The 23,143-nt window shown below is 30.9% G+C and overlaps 1 protein-coding gene across 1 annotated transcript; it reads left to right on the top strand.

The window, feature by feature from the left end:
• Nucleotides 1-3,249: 3,249 nt before the first annotated feature.
• Nucleotides 3,250-3,672, top strand: LOC140889651 (uncharacterized). Its single transcript, XM_073297371.1, has one exon. It carries the CDS (start codon nt 3,250-3,252, stop codon nt 3,670-3,672), a length of 423 nt encoding a protein of 140 aa, XP_073153472.1.
• Nucleotides 3,673-23,143: the final 19,471 nt, after the last annotated feature.

Raw genomic sequence — 23,143 nt, 5'->3', positions numbered from 1 at the left:
AGTCAATATTATTCAGAAATATTGTCAGATCTTAAATAATCTATCAATATTGACAATTTTATATCTTGTATCAATATTCTTCCGGAATATTGATAGATTAAATCATTATATTATATCCGTAGATACATCAAGTATCAATATAGAAACATGTTGTGTTACATCAAGAACATCAATATAAAATTAAATGATATGCTTCTTCAGGAGCATAAATAATTAACTAGGAGCATGAACATAAAAAATAAAATTTATGCGATTTCGAGGAACATCAATATAAGATCTAAATATTGTGCTTTTTCGAGAGCATTCATACAAATATAATAATATTTTTTTTCTCTACCTTGATGAGAGCACTCTTGCTGATAACGTGTTATAAATTTAGTTGGGGGAAAGGAGGAAGAGAATGAAATACTAGAGAAATGTAATAGAGAAAGAAGAGTCTACAATATATAAACTAAACACCTCTATTTATAGGGTAGAGAGATTAGTATAAAGAAAGAAAAATCCCAATCAAATCAATCAACTACAAATCATCTATATATAACATTGCTTGTTTTTTTAGAATTATAATGTGGTACAAATGAGATTACAAATTGGATCACAAAAAAATCCTAAATACACTTTTGAAATATATTTTTTTCAAATAAAGTGTAGGGATAATTTTGTAATTTCAATTGTATTTTGTAATCAAATTTGCAATCTCGTTGTACATATAACATTTTTTTCCTTTTTTTATTGGGGTAATTGCCTACATTACCTCTGTGAAATAACGAGATTGTTAAAAATCATCTATGAAAAAATAATGATCTACTAGCTCTCTGTGTTTTTTAATCTTGAGTGCATACCTCCCGTGTTTTTAAAATTTGAGCATATAACTCCTTGTCCTTGCGTATTTTTAGGGGTATTTGTGCACAAAATTTGAAAACACCGGGGGTTTATAGTCTTAGGGGGTTTTAGCAATCTCATGATTTCACAGGGATAGTATATGCAATTATCCTTTTTTATTTTGTTTCTCTAAGCCTTTGGTACGGTGTGAGATATCTTTTTGGTATGTTGCGATCATCCAAGAATATATGAAATCACTGGAATTAGTAGATTTTGGGCGATGGTAAGACTCTTGGACGAGAATATAGGGTTACTTTAATTGTAAACGGGTCAACAACCAGACTCCTGATCCGCCGTCATGACCATGATTTTCTTAGGTCATTGACGTGCGTTTTCACGTCATTAAAAAAATTTTAATTTAGGTTTAAAATTCGTGTTTTCCCTATATTTGGTTTTTTTTTGGTCAATAAATCGAACTATGAAACTCGGAATTTCATTATGTTAATTGCTTCTTCTTCTTTTTTTTCTTTTTTCGTTCATTTTGGTAAATATTTCCCTTTTTTTATTAATGTATGTAAATTTGTTCTATAATACGGGCATAATTTTGATGTAAAGAGTAAAGACCATTAATCATATCAAATAAAATATATTGAGTGTTTTTTCGATAATTTTCGAGATTTCCTAACATTTTTGTATAAATCATCATGGTAATTCTTTTACTATGTCTCTTCTTTTTTCTTTTTTTTTGTGTAAGTTTAGCCCTTTTTCTAACATGCATGATGCTGATGTGGAGCTGTCGTGTAGTAGCCCGGTTCCATTTTACAAGATTAAGTGATTTTAAACATGTTAGAAAATGATATATTTTTTTTAAAAGTGTCAAAACATGTTTAAGGAGTCCTTATTTGGTAAAAATAAGTGGAAAATCATATCCGGAACGTCCGAAAATGGTCGGTAGGTCCCGGGGGTCCAAAAATGACTTCGGAAGGACCAAAACAGTTCGGAGCACACGGACCACTTTGGGCCCTCCGAACCACTTCGGGTCGTCCGAACCCGAGTTCGGACCGTCCGAACTCCGCAGGGTCCAGGTGTCTAAACGGCTTGGACAAGTGGCAGTTCGGACCGTCCGAACTCCGCCTATAAATAGGCCCTCCGAAATTCAGAATTTTCACACCAATTTCCAACTTCTCTCTCGATCTTTAGTGTATTCTAGGGGTTTTTGGGTGTTTCCAGCCTTCCTAGGTTTGGTCCGGAGGTTGGCCAGGCGCTCCGGGGTTGCGGCGGAGCGGTGCCCAAGTTCTGGGGCAGTCGTCATCAGCAGGCTGACGACGGACGCAGGTATAACTCTGGCTCCTTATAGTAAATAGGAAGTATATTATAGCGTAGTTAAGGCTTTTAGAATAAGATTATAATGCATGAGTACTTTGCATTGTAGTGCGGATTATAGGCTTGGACATAGTGCTGGTCTAGCTTGAATAGTTTATGAGGTACAGAAGTATTATTCGAGATATCCAGATTGAGTATGCATGTATTATGTGTTTGCATGGATTATGTGATTGCATGTTTTATATGTCTTCATATACAGCATGTCATGACTGTATGTTGCATACATGAGCATATTGAGCCTTTATCTTAGAGGTATCCTATAGTAGGGCGCTCACCCTACAAGTTTGTGTGGATGGTTGGATACGTAAGTCTTGTGTTAGGTCACCTTTATGGTTGGACACTTGTACTAGTATCAAGTCACCATTATCCACTAGGTATATGAGCCACCTCCTGATGCGACGGCGCAGTGTGCTATATACCCTGAGCCCAATCTATGAGCTAGTTTCTTGACCTGAGAGTCTTGGTACCCTGTACACTTGCATACATGCACACATAATACCATATACTCATACTCTTGTACTGAGCTTATCATGCTCACGTCCCGTACTTTGTTGTATCTGGACACCCTATTCCATGGGGCAGATCTGCGGTTGGACGATGCGGGTGGTTCCAGGAGAGCTTAGGCGATGGAGGACCAGCAGGGTTATTGTCTAGGCTTTTGTTTTCTGATGTTTTTGGGTTAATACGCTGGTTTATTCGATATGGTTGTAAACAATATTTTATTGTAGTTTAAGTTTTCTGCTGTTTAATTTTTGATTTATTTAATTAAGTTAAATGCATGTTTAAGCTTCTGATTAGTAGGTGATCACGGTGCGGGTCACTACATTTATGGTATCAGAGCATGCATAGTAATCTTGGGATTTAGATTGTTGGAATTGGGTTTAACCTTTGATCATCATGTAGATGACGGGTCATGGTGACGAGAGTAGTCACGGTAGCATAGGTGGACGCTGGGGTGATCAGGACGATCGAGAACATCGTCGGGGCCGTCATCACCATCGCCATGATGATCGTAGGCGTTTCAGCATGCATAGGTTTATGCAGATGGGTCCAAAACCCTTGGTCGGAGGAGAGTCACCGGAGGATGCGGGAAACTGGATACGACGTATGGAAGTTTGTTTTCGGGAGTTCCGATGCAATGAGGAGCAGCGGATGGAGACTCTTGATTTCCTGGTCAAAGGACGAGCTCGGAAGTGGTGGGATTCTACTTCTGCGCCTTTTATTGCAGCCCAAGGAGTTGCTACCTGGGATGAGTTCCGCACGGCTTTTCATAAGCTATATTTTTCTCCTGCTCTCCGACAGGCGAAGGCAAGCGAGTTGCTGGGTTTGCGTCAGGGATCAATGTCGATCGAAGAGTACCAATTGAAGTTCTTTGAGTTGCTGCCTTATTGCCCCCAGATTTCCGATAGCTCGGAGGCAAAGTATAATCTGTTCCTTCAGGGCCTTAATCCGGAGATTCATGACTGAGTTGTTGTGGGAGATGACATGACTTACGAGGTATTAGTGAGTCGATGTCACCAGGCAGAGGACAACATCCGCCGTAACAGATCCTTCTACTCATCTAGACCCGCGAGTTCTTTGGGTCCCCGTGCTCAGTCGTTCAAGAAGTCTGGTTCTACTTCTTCTTCCTCAGGATCCAGAGATGTGATGCGTTTCGGAAGAAAGAATCAAGGTCCTTGTAAGCATTGTGGTGGGAATCATCCTGCCAACAGGTGCCGGAAGGTTTCAGGGGCGTGCTTTCGATGCGGAGAGATTGGCCACCTGAAGAAGGATTGTCCACAGGCCGGGGAAGCTGGTTCTGGCTCAGGTTCTGGTTATCAGGCTTTAGTGCAGCAGAGGCCACAGGGACAGTCGACAGGGGGTTCTAATTTGAAACCGCGTACTTCCAGCCAAGTGTTCTCCTTGAGGCATGATCAGGCAGTGGATGAGAATGAGAAAGTTATAGCGGGTACGTTCTTGTTATTTGATATACCTGCTTTTTCACTCATTGACACTGGTGCATCTCATTCTTTCATATCTGCACATTTTGTTAAGAGATATAAGTTGCCATATATTTCACTAGACACAGTGGTTATTGTTTCTACCCCGACGGGTCAGTCTGCGTCAGCTAAGCGTCTAGTGATGGGTTGCCCTTTAGAGTTCGAAGGGAATGTCTTGATGGTGAATCTCATGATATTAGCAATGGAGGATTTTGATTGCATTTTGGGAATTGATGTGTTAACTACATACCGAGCTTCAGTGGATTGTTACCAGAGATTGGTGAAATTTCATCCGATTGGCGATGATAGCTGGTTCTTTTACGGTGAGGGAGCGCGACCTCAGATGCCATTGGTATCAGCTTTGAAAGCTTGTCGAACTTTGGAATCTGGCACGGAAGGCTACCTCATCTATGCAGTTGATACATTCGCCGAAAGTATTGGTATAGAAGCTACTCCTATTGTGAATGAATTTCCAGATGTATTTCCAGATGAGATTCCAGGATTTCCTCCAGTGCGCGAAGTTGAGTTTGGCATAGAACTGATGCCAGGGAATTCGCCTATTTATCGAGCACCGTATCGTCTGCTCCGTCAGAGATGCGTGAGTTGAAGCAGCAGCTTCAGGATCTGTTGTACAAGGGTTACATTCGTCCTAATGTTTCTTCTTGGGGAGCACCTTTTCTGTTCATGAAGAAAAAGGATGGGTCTATGCGTCTGTGCATTGACTATCGCCAGTTGAATAGAGTAACAATCAAGAATAAGTATCCTTTGCCTCGTATAGATGATCTGTTTGATCAATTGCAGGGTACTTCGATTTACTCGAAGATTGATTTGAGATCTGGATATTATCAGATGAGAGTCTGAGATCAAGATATAGCCAAGACATCATTTAGAACCAGGTACGGACATTATGAGTTCTTAGTAATGTCATTTGAGTTGACTAATGCACCGGCTGTATTCATGGATCTGATGAATCGAGTATTCCGAGAATTTTTGGACAAGTTCGTCGTTGTATTTATTGATGATATATTGGTGTATTCACATGATGTGAATGAGCACGCATATCATCTGAGACTGGTGTTGCAGACTCTAAGGGATAGACAGTTGTACGCCAAATTGAGTAAGTGCGAATTTTGGCAGGATCGGGTGGTATTTCTTGGCCACATTATATCCAAGGATGGAGTGTCTGTAGATCCGAGCAAGATTGAGGTTGTAATGAATTGGTCACGTCCGACGACGGTAGCTGAGATCCGTAGTTTTCTGGGTCTAGCAGGATATTATCGTCGTTTTATCACAAATTTCTCGCAGCTAGCTCGACCTTTCACACAACTTACTCGAAAGGGCGTAAATTTTGAGTGGTCCTTAGAATGTGAAGAAAATTTTTGTGAACTTCGTAGACGGTTGACTTCTGCGCCTATGTTGGCTTTATCGTCTGGGTCTGGAGGGTATGTAGTGTACACGGATGCTTCTCTTCAGGGACTGGGATGTGTCCTGACTCAAAATGGGTATGTGATTGCATACGCCTCTAGACAATTAAAAGTTCATGAAAATAACTACCCAGTGCATGATCTTGAGTTAGCAGCTATTGTATTTGCGTTGAAGATCTGACGTCATTATCTTTATGGAGAAAGATTTGAGATCTTCACAGACCACAAAAGTCTCAAGTATTTGTTTACTCAGGCAGAATTGAACATGAGACAGAGATGTTGGATGGATTTTCTTAAAGATTATGACTGTGAAATTAAGTACCATCCAGGAGCTGCTAATCTCACTGCTGATGCTTTAAGTCGCAAGGTGCGAGTGTCTGCACTACAGACTTGTTCTGTGGCAAGTGCAATTGAAGATTGTTGTTCTTCAGGATATACCTTCAAGCATAAAAAAGGTATGCAGAGTATCCAGATGTTTGCTATCTTATCTGAGCCTGCTTTGTACTCTCAGATTCGAGACGCTCAGATGGCTGATCCGAAGACCCAGCGTTTGGCTCGTTTAGCCAAGGATGATAGTTCGTCTGGATTCCACTATCATTCAGATTGTTTTCTTTGTTTATCTGGTCGTATTGTTGTTCCGGAGGATGATACTCTGAGGGAGGAGATTTTATCCCAGGCTCATCATTCTAAGTTGAGTATTCATTCGGGGAGCAACAAGATGTACAAGGATTTGCGTACTAGGTTCTGGTGGAAAGGAATGAAAATGAGTGTGTATCAATATGTTTCTAGATGTTTGGTGTGTCAGCAGGTCAAGGCAGAGCACCGACCTGGAGGGTTGCTTCACAGTTTACCTATTCTTGAGTGGAAATGGGAGTTGATCACGATGGACTTCGTGACCCATTTACCGGTGAGCTCGAGAAATTGTGATGCTATCTGGGTTGTGGTGGACCGACTCACCAATTCAGCACATTTCATTCCTTATAATCGGGACTACAGTTTTGACAGGATAGCACGATTGTACATCCAGGAGATTATTCGATTGCACGGAGTGCCTGTGAGCATTGTCAGTGATCGAGACCCCAGGTTTACTTCCAGGTTTTGGGGGAGTCTTCAGCTCGTTATGGGTACTACTCTTAGCTTGAGTACAGCAAATCACCCAGAGACTGACGGACAGTCAGAGCGCACGATCCGTACTCTTGAAGACATGTTGCGAGCATGTTCTATGGATTTTGGTCCAGCATGGCAAGATCAGTTGCCATTGATTGAGTTCGCGTACAACAACAGTTACCATCGCAGTATTGGGATGTCTCCGTTTGAAGCTTTGTACGGGCGACGATGTCGTACTCCACTGTTCTGGGAAGAAGTGGGGGAGCGACAAGTTGAGGGACCAGAGTTAGTCCAGCAGGATATTGATATTGTTGGACAGATCAAGAAGAGAATTAAGGTTGCGCAGGATCGACAGGCTAGCTATGCAAATGTTAAGCGCAGACCTTTGTAGTTTGAGGTGGGTGAGAAAGTATTCTTAAAAGTCTCGCCATTTCGCAGGATTTTGAGATTTGGTTTCAAGGGTAAGCTATCTCCTAGGTATATTGGTCCATTCAAGATTCTGGAAAGTGTTGGAGATCTGGCTTACAGGTTGGCGTTACCGCCGTATTTGTCAAGTATCCACGACGTGTTCCTTGTTTCACTGTTGCGACGATATGTGGCAGATGAGTCTAATATCTTACAGCCGTCTGAAGTACAATTGGACTCGAATTTGACCTACGTGGAGAGACCTTTGCGTATCATAGGTCATAAGGATAAGGTGTTACGCAAAAAAACTATTCCTCTTGTTCTAGTTCAGTGGCAGCACCGAGGCACTGAGGAGACTACTTGGGAACTTGAGAGTTGTATGCGTACAGATTATCCAGAGTTATTTTGAATTGTCGTATTTTCATATTGTAACTTGTAAAATGAATCAGTTTGAATAAAAGATGCTTATTCAGTATTTTACTGCATTCAATACTTAATATTGTTCGAGGATGAAATATCTTAAGTAGGGGGAGAATGTAGTAGCCCGGTTCCATTTTACAAGATTAAGTGATTTTAAACATGTTAGAAAATGACATATTTTTTTAAAAGTGTCAAAACATGTTTAAGGAGTCCTTATTTGGTAAAAATAAGTGGAAAATCAGATCCGAAACGTCCGAAAATGGTCGGGTAGGTCCCGGGGTTCCAAAAATGACTTTGGAAGGACCAAAACAGTTCGGAGCACACGGACAACTTCGGGCCCTCCGAACCCGAGTTCGGACCGTCCGAACTCCGCAGGGTCCAGGTGTCTAAACGACTCGGACAAGTGGCAGTTCGGACCGTCCGAACCCAGTTCGGACCGTCCGAACTCCGCCTTTAAATAGGCCCTCCGAAATTCAGAATTTTCACACCAATTTCCAACTTCTCTCTCGGTATTTAGTGTATTCTAGGGGTTTTGGGATGTTTCCAGCCTTCCTAGGCTTGGTCCGGAGGTTGGCCAGGCGCTCCGGGGTTGCGGCGGAGCGGTGCCCAAGTTCTGGGGCAGTCGTCATCAGCGGGCTGACGACGGACGCAGGTATAACTCTGGCTCCTTATAGTAAATAGGGAGTATGTTATAACGTAGTTAAGGCTTTTAGAATAAGATTATAATTCATGAGTACTTTGCATTGTAGTGCGGATTATAGGCTTGGACATAGTGCTGGTCTAGCTTGCCTAGTTTATGAGGTACGGAAGTATTATTCGAGATATCCAGATTGAGTATTCATGTATTATGTGTTTGCATGGATTATGTGATTGCATGTTTTATATGTCTTTATATACAGCATGTCATGACTGTATGTTGCATACATGAGCATATTGAGCCTTTATCTTAGAAGTATCCTGTAGTAGGGCGCTCACCCTACAAGTTTGTGTGGATGATTGGATACGTAAGTCTTGTGTTAGGTCATCTTTATGGTTGGACACTTGTACTAGTATCAGGTCACCATTATCCACTGGGTATATGAGCCACCTCCTGATGCGACGGCGCAACGTGCTATATACCCTAGGCCCAGTCTATGAGCTAGTTTCTTGACCTGAGAGTCTTGGTACCTTGTACACTTGCATACATGCACACATAACACCGTATACTCATACTCTCGTACTGAGCTTATCATGCTCACGTCCCGTACTTTGTTGTATCTGGACACCCTATTCCATGGGGCAGGTCTGCGGTTGGACGATGCGGGTGGTTCCAGGAGAGCTTAGGCGATGGAGGACCAGCAGAGTTATTGTCTAGGCTTTTGTTTTCTGATGTTTTTGGGTTAATACGCTGGTTTATTCGATATGGTTGTAAACAATATTTTATTGTAGTTTAAGTTTTCCGCTGTTTAATTTTTGATTTATTTAATTAAGTTAAATTCATGTTTAAGCTTCTGATTAGTAAGTGATCATGGTGCGGGTCACTACATGTCGTCATGTATAGTGTCACATCAGCATTTTTGATCAAAAAAAATTATTAAAATTGTCCAAAATCATAAAATGTATGACTAAAACTAAAATTTGGAAGCATAGAGATCGAAATCACAAAAAAAAAAAAACAAAAACAAAAACAAATATATTAGACCAAAAATGTTGTTGTCCCTCCTATTTACGAGCTAAACACAATCGATAATGAGTGTATATTTTTTTGGTGCTTTTTGTAAAAGTAGCAACGGGACAGAGTTCTTTTGGAGAATAAAATTGTGGTATGAAATATAAGCGTCGAGTAATTATTATCTCGATTTTATTTGAGGTGATAAAAATATTGTTTCTGACAACCATGTGTATACTTGTGTGTGTATATAGGGAAAAGTGTATTTTGATCCTGTAATTTTTTTAATTTGTAATTTTAGTTTTTTATATTTTCAAATCCAAATTTTAGTCCTGTGTATATAAATTTTTGGCAATCTTAATCTTTTTTCATAGAAACACTGACGTGGCACAATATAAGTTAGCTCCACATCAGCACCGCATGATTGCCACATCAGCGTCACTTCGAAAAAGACAAAAAATTTCAAAGAAAAAACAAAGATAGCAAACTAAAATTTAAATTTGACAATATAGGAGATCAAAATCGCAAAGAGATAAACATATAGGACCAAAAAAACAATTTTCCATATATATATATATATTCAAGTTTTTGATAAAAGACAAAAACTCATATGAGACGGTTTTCATGGGTCAATTTTTTGAGACGAATCTTCTATTTATGTCATTCATAAAAAAATATTATTTTTTATTGTAAATATGAGCAAAGTTCACCCGTCTCACGAATAAATATATGTGAAATCATCTCGCAAAATACATACTCTGGATAAGTAGATGGAAACAATGCAAGGCAATAAAAATGATTTATCTCTAAATACAGGTAATTAATCATATTAATTTACAACCGTGACAACCTATGTCCGTAGGATTTTTTAAATAATTATTATATATTTAAAAACAATTTAAAGAAATATAACAAATATAAATATTTTAAAAAAAGACAAAAACTCCTATGAGACGGTCTCAAGGATCATTTTTTTAGAGTAGTCTCTTATATGAGTTATCAATTAAAAAGTATTACATTTTATGTCAAAATTATTACTTATTATTATACATATATATGGATAGGGTTAAACCGTTTCACATGAGTGTTACTCTTAAAAAAAAAAAAAAAAGTGGGGTTATAGACCCGCTTTATAAGAGGAGTCGGGGTCTCAAACTTGTGTCAGATCGAGTAAGAGCACCCACAATGGATGTTAAATGGGTGATATTAACACCCACCCAAGAGAGAGAAGGACTGGGCGTAAGTTTTTTGAATGCTCGGCCCTCTTTTTTTTTTCAAATGGCACGTGCTTGCACGCGCCGAAAGTCGCGTGCAGCAAGTGCAAACACAGGCCCCACGCGTCTACACCTGCATAATTTTATTTTTTTAATTTTTTTAAAATTTAAATATTATAAATTAAATTAATTTTATTATTATTATTTTGTGTTAATAAAATTAAAACTAAAAAAATAAGATTAATATTTAAAAATAAATATAAATTTTAATATTTTAAAATATATTTAAAATGTATTTATTTAATATAAAATAATTTTAAATTATTTAGTGAACTGTGAGATCCATAAATAATGAGTATTAATGTTAAAAGGATTGTGAGTGAAAAAATTATGTGTTATTAACAATGAAACTCATGCATTTAAATGATGTGGAAGGTGTTATTGGGTGTTATTAACATGCTGCATTGCGTATGTCTTAATTACAACCTTTTTATTGATGCAAATCTCAACTTTTAAGACACAATTTAAATATAAAAAATCCACTATTATCGATACAAAAATAATTTTATATATAATAATATTAAATAGTAGTAATATTAAATTTTAAAATAAGAATATAATAAATTAATAATCAATGTTTTCATAATTAGTTCGATGATTAAAGATGGAGCCAACGGGAGGTCAGTAGTTTCAATCGTCACCCTTCAACTTTGTCTTATTTATAGTATTCTATCTTTTATATTTACAACAATAGTTCATTTTTTAAATAATTTATTGACGCAGTCCCTATCATCGAATAAAAAATCAATTTTGATATATCTGAATTGAATTTCCTGGCTCCGTCCTTGTCGATAATCGTATCGATTAATCTTTCAACAACATTTCAAGCGTTTCGACAGGTTCAATTGGACAGTTCGATCGATAAATTAATATATTAAATTAAATTATAATATAATATAATAGATAAATATATTAAAAATTTTAAAGATCTTAAATATGTTTATAAATAATAAATATATATATTTTACAAGTATAAATTCAAACAATAACATACATATAATCAAAATATGAAATATAATTATATATTTGTTTAGAAAACATATAAATCAAAATACACTTAGATACTACTATAAAACAACATTTCTAACAAATTTTAAAATCCAAACAATCACATATTTAATAAAAATAAAATTTTAGATAAAATAAATAAGTTTTTTTTAAACAATAAAAAATAAATACTCTATTCGTCCCAATAATATTGTCCATTTTTTCTTTTTTGTTGTCCCAAATATATAGCCATCTACCATATTTAGTAATATTTTTTTACACTTTTTTACTAACTAGTAAAAGTCACGTGTGTTGCACGTGGAAACACTTTTTATTATTGATAAATATTGTTAAATAAATGAGTTGAGATGAGAAGAGAAGAGATAAACATGCAATTAGTTAATAATCTTCATGATATTTTAGTAAATATTAAATTCAAAGTAATATGATATTTACAACATTTTTTTATAAAATGAATGTGAAAAATCTTTATTTAAAGAGTTTATATGTTACAAGTCTAATTGAATTCATAGACGTTATTGCAAATAATGGTTGTAACAAATACTATAATTTTGTATAAATTAGACATTGAGAAAATTTTATAATTTGATGTCATGAAATATTTAATAAATAAAATTTAAGAAAAAAATATAACAATAAATACATAGTGTTGAAAAATCATTTTGCCACTACTGATTTTGAAAAAAATAATATAATAATACAGATAATGCATTCTAAACTTTAAATTAAATTACACCGTTTTTTCTTTTTTTACATAACCATTTTTTCTTCTTTCACGATTTTTTCGTTTGTCATCCATTATTTATTCTTTAAAAAATAATTTTCTTATTTTTTCGATAATAATTCTTGTGATGTTTTCTCTATCAATTATTTTTATTTTTATATCTTTATTCTTTGATTCTTTTGTTGAAAATGCTGAAATAATTTTTTGCAAGAGTATAAATAATTTCATTGTCTCCAACCTCCATTCTTGTGGTATGATCTTCTATTACTTGTAAGTCAATATCGTTAATAATCAATGTGTTATTGGACGGTTTTTTTATTTTTAATTTCATGCTAAGTTGTTCGAAATCTACTATTACAATAATTTTTGTTACTAAATTTTTGCTCGAATTTTGAATGCTTTTGATTAAAAATGTTAACATTTCGTCTTGTATTTCAATCGTCTTATCCATTTTGAGAATAAATGTATATATATTTTTATTTAGTGTCTCTAAATCTTGTAATATATTGAAGCGATGTTGTCCTATAAATAAAAAAGATTTTATTAATAATTTGTAACAATATACAGGACCGAGCGCTTGCTGCTTTATCAAAAGCTATAACTGGTGGTAATAATGCAACTCAAATCTTTTAAACCGCACATCAGCCAAGCGTCATGATTCGATTATTTTACCCAACAAGGACAATTATTGCACTCAAAAATCTCAATTGCATTGTACTCAATGAAAATCAAACTCATAAACTTAGCTATGATACCAATTGTAGGACCGATCGCTTGTCACTTTACCAAAAGCTTACAGTTTTAATGTTCATCACTTACAGACATCGTTAATTCCTTATTATATAGATATATATATTAACAGTTTAAAATAATATATTATCAATAACTCATGTTAGCCTATAGATATAATGATTAATATAGTTTTATTTTGGCACAATATTGATATTGATTCTTATGCAATTATTAACTCGAGTTTTCATCATTTGGTTGATTAATATTGAGCAAATATGACATGTTTGGTACCATGCATTTGTTTTATTTTCTTTCTTATGTATTTATGCTCTGAATCGATATGATTTATTATGTATTTGCTAATAAGTGAGATATGTTAATCAAATTAAATAAAATATTTATTTTGTAATGTTCTAATTTATGTGTTAATTACTTGTTTTACGAGTATTGATTTATGTTTATATAATAATAATAATAATAATAATAATAATAATAATAATAATAATAATAATAATAATAATAATAATAATAATAATTAATAATGATGCATTCTAAACCTTAATTTAAATTATTAATAAATATTTTTTCCTCTATATGTTGAATTTTTATCTCTTTTACGAATTTTTTTTTCATTTATCATGTATTATTTTTTCTCTATGAAAAAATCAATATTCTTATCATTTTTATTAATAGAAATTTATATGGTGGGTCTAGCCAAACATGAAGACTCATCCGGACCTGTTTGTGAACACGTTTGGGCGAGTCTAAACTCGTCTCTTCGGGGCGGGTTTAATACTAAGCTAAGTTTAGACCTGGTCCATTATCATCTCTTTATTTAAGTGTTGTTGTTCTTTAAATAAAATATATTTTATAATAATTGGTAATATATATATATATATATATATATATATATATATATATATATATATATATATATATATACTATTTGAAAGAAAACTATTACATGTTTAGTTATGAAATCAATATAATATTTAACATTGCAACTAATAAAAAAATTTGCAATATTTTTGAACAATATAAACCTCGAGTTTCAATATTAACAGTTTAGAATAATACATTATCAATAATTCATGTAAGCTTATAAATATAGTATTTAATGTAGCTTTATTTTGTCACAATGTTGATATTGAAACATATACAATTATTACAGTTAGTGTTTTTTATTGTTTTCTTGATTAATTTTGAGCAATTATAGTTTGTTTCGTATATTGAATTCGTCTTATTTTCTAACTCATGTATGCATTCTTTCAAACAATATTATTTATTTTGTATTTGTTAATATGTGAGATAAGTTAATTAAATTAAATATTTATTTTTTAATTTCTTATCTTTTGTGTTGATTATTTATTTTGTGACTATTGATTTATGGAAAACAAATGTAATATGGAAAATGCATTGTAAACCTTAATTTAAATTATTGCGCAATTATTATTTTTTTTTATATTTTGAATTTTTCTCTCTCACTTTTTTTTTCATTTACCATACGTTTTTTATTTCTCTGTGAAAGAATCAATTATTAACTCGAGTTTCCATCATTTGGTTGATTAATATTGAGCAAGTATGATATGTTTGGTACCATGCATTTGTTTTTTTCTCTTTCTTATGTATGTATGCTCTGAATAGATATGATTTATTATGTATTTGATAATAAGTGAGATATGTTAATCAAATTAAATTAAATATTTAGTTTGTAATGTTTTAATTTATGTGTTAATTACTTGTTTTACGAGTATTGATTTACAAAATAATAATAATAATAAAAACAACAACATATATAATGCATTCTAAACATATATTTAAATTATTAATAAATATTTTTTCTTCTATATGTTGAATTTTTTTTATCTAATTCGCGATTTTTTTATTTATCATGCACTATTTTTTTTTCTATGAAAAATCAATATTCTTGTCATCTTTATTAATAGAAATTTCTATGGTGGGCCTCGCCAAACGCGAAGATCCACTCGGACCTGTTTGTGAACATGTTTGGGGGAGTCTAAACTCGTCTCTCCGGGGCAGGTTTAATACAAGGCTAAGTTTAGACCCGGTCTATTATCATCCTTTTATTGAAGTGTTTTCGTTCTTTAAATAAAGTATAATATTTTATAATAATTGATAATATATATACTATTTGAAAGAAATTAAAAACTATAACATTTTTAGTTATGAAATCAATATAATATTTAACATTGCACCTTATAAAAAAATTTACAATATTTTCGAATAATGTAACCCCCGAGTTTTAATATTTTCATCATTTATGGTCATCATTATTTTATATCTACATTAACAGTTTAGAATAAGATATTATCAATAACTCATATAAGCTTATAAATATAGTAATTTAATGTAGTTTTACCTTGTCATAATGTTGATATTGAAACATATGCAATTATTACAGCTAGTTTTTCTATTGTTTTCTTGATTATTTTTGAGCAATTATGGTATGTTTTTTTTTTAAATCATGAATTCGTCTTATTTTTTAACTCATGTATGTATGCTTTCAAGCAATATTATTTAGTTTGTATTTGTTAATAAATGAGATAAGTTAATTAAATTAAATATTTATTTTGTAATTTCATACCTTATGTGTTGATTATTTATTTTGTGACTATTGATTTATGAAAAATGAATGTAATATAGATAATTCATTCTAAACCTTAATTTAAATTATTGCGCAATTATTTTTTTCTTTTATATTTTGAATTTTTTCTCTCACTTTTTTTTTCCATTTAGCATCCGTTTTTTTATTTTTTTATGAAAGATTCAATATACACATCATCTTAATAGAAATTTTGTGATGATGTCTTTCTCCATCAATCATTTACATTTTGATATCGTTATTATTTTATTTTTTCGTTGGACATAATTTTTTTATTACTAAAAATTTTTAGTTACAAAATAGCAATAATTTCATCGTTCCCAACTACATTCTGCTATGTATCGTTTTCTATTACTTGTATGTCAATATCGTTAATGATTGATGTAATTGTTGGACATCATCTTTTCTTTTAAATTTATTGTTTTTTAAAATCTAATTATTTCCTTTTGCTTTTAATATTTTCGTTGCTGAAATTTTTGATTGAATTTTAAATGTCATTAATTAAAAACGCTTATATTTCATATTTTACTTCAAATTTTTTTTCTATTTGAGAGTAAATGGATATTCTTATTTATTTTGGTATATTTAATATTCTTTCATTAATTGCAAGACTATCTCATAATTTTTTTAATGGTTTTAGCTTTTATGAGGAGGAAAATTAGTTAACTTTTTTTAATATCAACTTATATATATATATATATATATATATATATATATATTGAGTCTACTTGAATTGATTTATTTCAACATGAGTATGTAATTTAATTAACACACGCATATATATATATATATATATATATATATATTAATAACTTTAAAAATTTAATATTTTTTTATATTTAAATATGATCTAATGATATAATTATTTATCTCAATAGGTCCTTACACAAATTAAAATATATAAGATTTTTTTTAAAAATATATATGTTTATACAGTCTACAAACAAATAAAAATCAAATATCTGTGTTTCAATCTTTTAGTATTTAATTAAGATTTTTGTGAAATTTTTTTAAAAATATTTTTGGAAAAATATATACACTTTATCTACAAGAAAATAGAAAATAAAGTATTTTGATATTTCAATTTTTTTGAAAACTAAATCCTTATCTAATATGCACACACTTTGAATTTTGACCTTATCATAAAGAAAATAGAAAATAAAGTATTTTGATATTTTAATTTTTTTGAAAAAAGAATCCTTATCTAATATGAACACACTTTGTCAATTTTGAACTTATTATAATAATCAATTTTATATATAATATAAATATTGATTTACGTTTATGCCCTGCCTAAAATGTTGTTTTTACTATTATAACTCTATATATTTTTATATGGTTTTGCTTATAGTATAAATAAAAGGAAAAAGTTGTTATTTCACAATTGTAAACTTTGACTCTTTATTCACACTTTTATATAGGTATAGATATAGATAGATAGATATACCTATATTAACTACACCTTGAAAATTGTGCAATCATTTTTTAATACATTAAATAGGGATAAAATAAGAAGTTTATATAAAATTTGTTTTTCCAATAAATTTTTCTTAATCTGTGTGAAAAATAAAATATGACTATGTAATCGGGACGGAGGAAGTATTTATAAGACAATTAAGTTTGATCGTTAAAATACTTTATGACTTGATTGGATCGGACTATCACAAGTTCTCAGTCTAAATCGATTGGTACGATGTAGTTTAAAAATACTGCTGACAATAACGCGTTCACGATAATTTTATCTGAAATTTTATTTAATGAATTTAAAACATTAAATAAGTTTATAATAAAATCACCCAAATTAATACCTTCAATTTGTCAGAGTTTTGAGGTGTGAAACCCCAAATTCTCACAATAATTTGTGAGAATTCAACTTTGAGAACTCAAAATTTCTTCGTGCAATTTTTTTATTGTTTGAATTCAACGATTGTAATTTGATTTCATTCAGATTAACAAACAAATTGTATTTAAAAAAAGTTCGACCTATTCACCTTTTTTTAAAAAAATAATTTGTTTAGAATTTGATATTTTCTTATATATTTTCCAAACAAAATATTTATTTTATTTGAAATTTGAAATTTTATTTTTAGTTATATATATATATATATGATTATTTGGATTTAAAATTTGTTTTTGACAGAAACCTTGTAATTTTATTTTATTAATGAAGAATGTCATTCATTACAAAATTAATCTGTAAAATGATGTAAGTCATTACATAATCAGCCAATTATGGAAAATCTCAGGCACCGAACAAAGAGATGTAGGGGATGAACAAGCAAATTTTGTCATGGAGTGAACCACAACATTGAAAGATCTTCGAACATTAAAAAATGAGACTATATTAATAATATTTAAGTTTATTTGATTTATTTGTTGTTGCTTAAATTTTAACTTTGTTAAATTTTTTTTTATTTTTATACATTTTTAAAATATTTAAAATTTTAAATATTTTATCTACTATATAATATAGTAATTTCTGGTCGGACTGTTCAATTGAATCAGACAGACTGATTGAATGTTTTTTGAAAAATCAAGGGTAAATTAACATTCCCTGAACCCAAACACATATACATGTTCAGTTCCTTGTCAGAAAAAATATAGTTTAAATTTCCTAGGCCAACATAATTTTTTCGGATAAAATTCGGTAAAAAAACGTTGAAAATATGATACGAATACATGATATTCGATGACTAATTATACTCAAAATCTTATTTTTATACTCGATCTTGAACAATTAGTGCTCAAATATCATGTATTTGTACCATATTTTCAAAATTTTGTACCGAATTTCATTCGAAAAAATTATGTGGGCCCAGAGAGTTTAAACGATATTTTTTCTGACAAGAAACTGAGAATGAATTTGTGTTTGGGTTTAGGGACTGATATCTAATATGCAGAAAAATCAACCGATTTGATTATCAATATGATTATGAAAATATATAAATTAATTTATTAGTTTCTTATTTTAAAATTTAAATATTATTACTATTATTTAAAAATATTTTATATATTTATATTTTTTGTGCAAATTGCTCAAAAATCCCCAATGCAAACATGTTTTGCTCTGCACTCCTTAGCCACTTTTTTGTACCGCATTTTTTGTTAATTTGTACCACATCTTATATGGTTTTGTACCACATCTTGTATTGTTTTGTACCACATTTTATGACTAGAGACCTCAAAACAAAATATGTTTGCATTTGGGGATTTTTGAGCAAATTGTCCATATTTTTTTCGATATTAGCATGTTTTTTAGTTTAATTATTCCTTAAGATATACAATTGTATTAAATTATAAAATATTGTTTTGTCTTGTTACTTTTTCTGACACAGGGTGATGATTCGGAAAATGTAATTAATATGTACTCTCAATTTATTGTCTAAAAGGTTTTTAGTTTGTTGAGTAAATATTTTGAGGTGATTGCTAATTTGTGTGTAGGAGGGTTTTCATTAGACATCCATCTTCTCTAATGCAAATCATGCCACAGGTGACAATCCCTAAATTCATCGGTGTGGGTATTGAAAGAGCACATCATGTCACCCAAATTGAAATGTTTATTTTTTTGTAGTGATTTGTTCACCCAAATTCTCTAATTTCAGAGGTAACGCGAATTTTCTTACGGCATCATCAGTATTATTTATTTACAAATTTAATATGTTGGTGGTGATGATGAAGATTGTCACAATAAATGGTGATGGAATAGATAGTTGTGCGTGTGGCAGGGGAAACTAGTGCAGGGCAGCGGGCAGCCACTGGTCAGTGCGTTTCATAGCCACAAAAATTTAGTGAGGACCAAAATAATTATGACCTCTATACTAGTGCTGTCCATTTTTCACACTACTATATATATATATATATATATATATATGACATATAATCCTTTCATGAAATCTCAATATTTTTAAAATTGATGACATATAATCCTTTCATGAAATCTCAATATTTTTAAAATTTTTCTATCTCGGTATACCTAATTAAACTCAAAAATCAAAATACAAATTGTAGATATTTTTAGTTTCATCACATACATTATCATTATTATTTTTATGAAATGATTTGTGTAAAATTGTTTTGGTCAACAAAAATGGCATTTCAGAGCTTTGGTTATTATTTATTCAACAAGTTGTTCACTGGTTCAAGTTGCAAGAAATAAATACTCCACGAAAAGGGGATCACATAACTAGCAACTATAAATGATTTTGTCGTTTTAGTGTAAAATAATTCAAATGTACAACGAAAAAAAAGGTTGATGGCGTCAAATTGTTAGACGCTCGAAAAAGATATCAATTGAGTACTTAAACAAAATAAGAGAGAAAGCAAAGAAAAGAAAAGAAAAGAAAAAAGGCATGCATAGCGTCGAAAAATTGTTGGTTATGCTACCATATGGATAAAAATTGGAAAAATATCGAATTTTCGGCATATCGAGATACGTTATCGAAAAAATACTAAGTTTATCGAATTTTTGGTATAACGAAGATTTCGGTACAGTACGGTAATTGTATGAAATTTAAAATTTTCGATATATACCGGTGTACCGAAATATCAAAATAATATAAACAAAATTAAAAATATATAATATTTATAAACAATAAATTTTAAAAATATAAGGGTTTTTTCGGTATACCGTAAAATTTTGATACGATCAGTTGTTTAATGTGTGCAAAGTGATCCGAAAATTTATGGCCCGTAATATTTAATAAATTATAGTCCAATCACTAAGTTTTTAAACTTAAACACAAATGAATTTTAAGTTTTTTAAATCTAAAAACAAATTGTTGAAGCAAAAATTGTTAACTTACAAGCTTGTGATTTTGAATTTTATTTTATCATTCGCAACAACTGCATTGAAGAAAAAAAAATTTGCTGAGAAGATTATTACGAATATTAATTAATTATACTGAAATATTTATATATATATATGTATATATTAGTTTATCGATGAAGTTATTATTAATTGTTTTCAGAAATAAAATGTCGTATATTATTTAAATAAAAGTACTATATTTAAATTTTGTTATGTGATGATTGTGTGTATATATATATATAATCTTTTATTATGTCCGGCCGCTCCCCTTCATAAAATTCATGGATCCGCCACTGATACCACCCCTACAGATAATGACCCGACTCTTGATTCAAGGATTATAAAGGGACACATTTGTTTTTGTTTTTTGTTTTTTTTGTCTTTATTTATGTGGAGGTTACGTTCGGGGTCATGTGGAAAAATAATTGTAATTGAACCCATTGATGAAGAGTTGTGATATTATTCATGTGGTAGCCGTAGCATCGATACAGTTGAAAGAAAGATTTGGAACGACATGCCAATCTTTAATGTGGATATTGATTAAATTGCATGAACACAAATGAAATTTAAATGATTATCAAATTTTGTAATATCTTTTGGGAAAAATAAATTAGAGTTTTAATGTTTATTGAATCATAGAGTTATATTCAATGATAACTATGTAACCCAAATTTTATTTGATGAAATATAAAACATCTCAAACTTCATCTTCTGATGTTGAAAAAACACAATACAACGTGAAATTGTTGTTACCTAATATTCCTCTTAAAATATATGAATGATCGACCTAACTTAGTCTTTATAAAAATCATGGTAAGAATTACGAGAACTGAACAACTTACATATTATCGAAAATAATAATTATTGTTAATGATATATATAACTCATTTTTCTAAACTAAAAAATATTAGCAAAGATGTAGCTTTAATTTAAAAATAATCAAAATTGTACATAAAAACTAAGGAGAAATAATTAACTCAAACCTGTTAAAACATAACGTCATTTGGCGTTTCATTTCATTACATATCAATGATATCATATATCAATTCATAAGATAAACAATTAGAATTTAAACTCCCTCATGCTTGATGTGTATTCACATTGACAGAGTATGCGATCGTTTAATCAATAATCATAAGTTCGATTTCTTCTAGCAATTAACACTTTATCATATGAGTTTGTTGCTCCAAGAGTACTCTCGGTAGCACTATAATTTACTAAGTGTACTAGCATCCATGAGTTCTATCGTAAAAATATATAATTGTATTTAAATAATTATAAAATGAGACATAAAATAGCTCATTTTCATGTCATGATATGTATTTTTTTTTAAAAAAAAAACCAAAAATACATTTTTTTCCCTCAAATGACAAATATTATATTTTTATTGATATTATAATATAGACATAAAGCATGTTTTAGTAAATTTGTATTATATCCATATTTACAATATTCTAATAAAATATTTATTTAATTATCTTTATCTATATTTTTGGAATTTTAAATTATATAATCATATAACTTATAACATAAAACAACATTATAAATGTTTCTAAATTTTAAATTTTATTATATTTCGAAATTTTAAAAAAATTATTTTACATAATTTTTTTAATATGTATGTGTGAAAATGCACTAGTCTAAATAAGAGATTTTTTTTTTTTTTCCATTAACTTGTCAATTTTTTTGTTTTTGTCAATTAACTTTTTACAGTTTGATTTTGGTATACTAAATTTTTATTTTCGGAGATTTTGGTCCAATTGATGGCATGAAAACGTGAAACTCATCATTTTCTCGTACCACGTCAGCATTTTCTCGTGTCAAGTCAGCGGTTACTAACAGTTAGTGTACCAAAACCAAAAAAAAAAAAGATAAGTTAATGAACCAAAAAAACTATTTTTTCGTCTAAATAATATACTTACGTGGGAATTGAGACAATAAGCACGAAAAAAAAGTATCTTATAAAATAATATCATAGATTTGTATCAATGAGAAATGTACTTCATACTTATAGTAAAAAATAATATATTTGACATAAAAAGTAATATTTTTTTATGGATCGGATTGGATATTCATCTTACAAGATTGACTTATAAGACGTTTTTATAAGAGTTTTTGTGAAAAAAATATATGAAAAATTGTTTGTTTAAAGTAAATTAATTAATGTGACACTAAATTCAATTTATTTTGCATAAAGGAGCATCTGTTTCTTCCATCTGTGAACTTTAAATAACTTTGTGGGTTAAAAAACAATATAAATAAAATGAATGTCCTGAAACATTAAAACAGCGAGTTTCCATCAGTTAAACCACCATCAAACCAATAACACCACATGTAACATACAAATACATGCAAATTTAAGCTCTTGAATTGGTGTTTGACTGTCTGAGTTAGTAGAATAGATGAACGTTTGATCAATATTAATGTGTTCGACCTTCAAACATTTTTCAGATGTGTCTGTCGCATAGAACTTGTCCAATATGATTTACAAGACTAACGCGATTTTCATGCTATTGCGTAACTCGTGAGATTTTACCTGTCACACCACTAGGGGGTTCCAAGTAAAAAAAAATTACAAATTTCTCTCTTTAATTCATCACCAACCGACCCATTTATAAACTGGGATCCCATTTGCATCAATTTATTTTCTAAAAAATTTAAAATTTTCGAAATATTTTTTATATAATTAATTATTTAACCCATTTAGGTAGTGTTTTGTAGAGTTTCTGGTAAGCATTTCTCAGTTTTTTTTAACAAAATTTGTTTGTAGAGCTTTTAAGAAACATT

Source organism: Henckelia pumila, chromosome 3 (genome assembly GCF_033568475.1).
Source record: "Henckelia pumila isolate YLH828 chromosome 3, ASM3356847v2, whole genome shotgun sequence".
NCBI lineage: Eukaryota > Viridiplantae > Streptophyta > Magnoliopsida > Lamiales > Gesneriaceae > Henckelia > Henckelia pumila.
The sequence above is the reverse complement of the archived record's forward strand: the minus strand, read 5'-3'. Positions and strand labels throughout refer to the sequence as shown.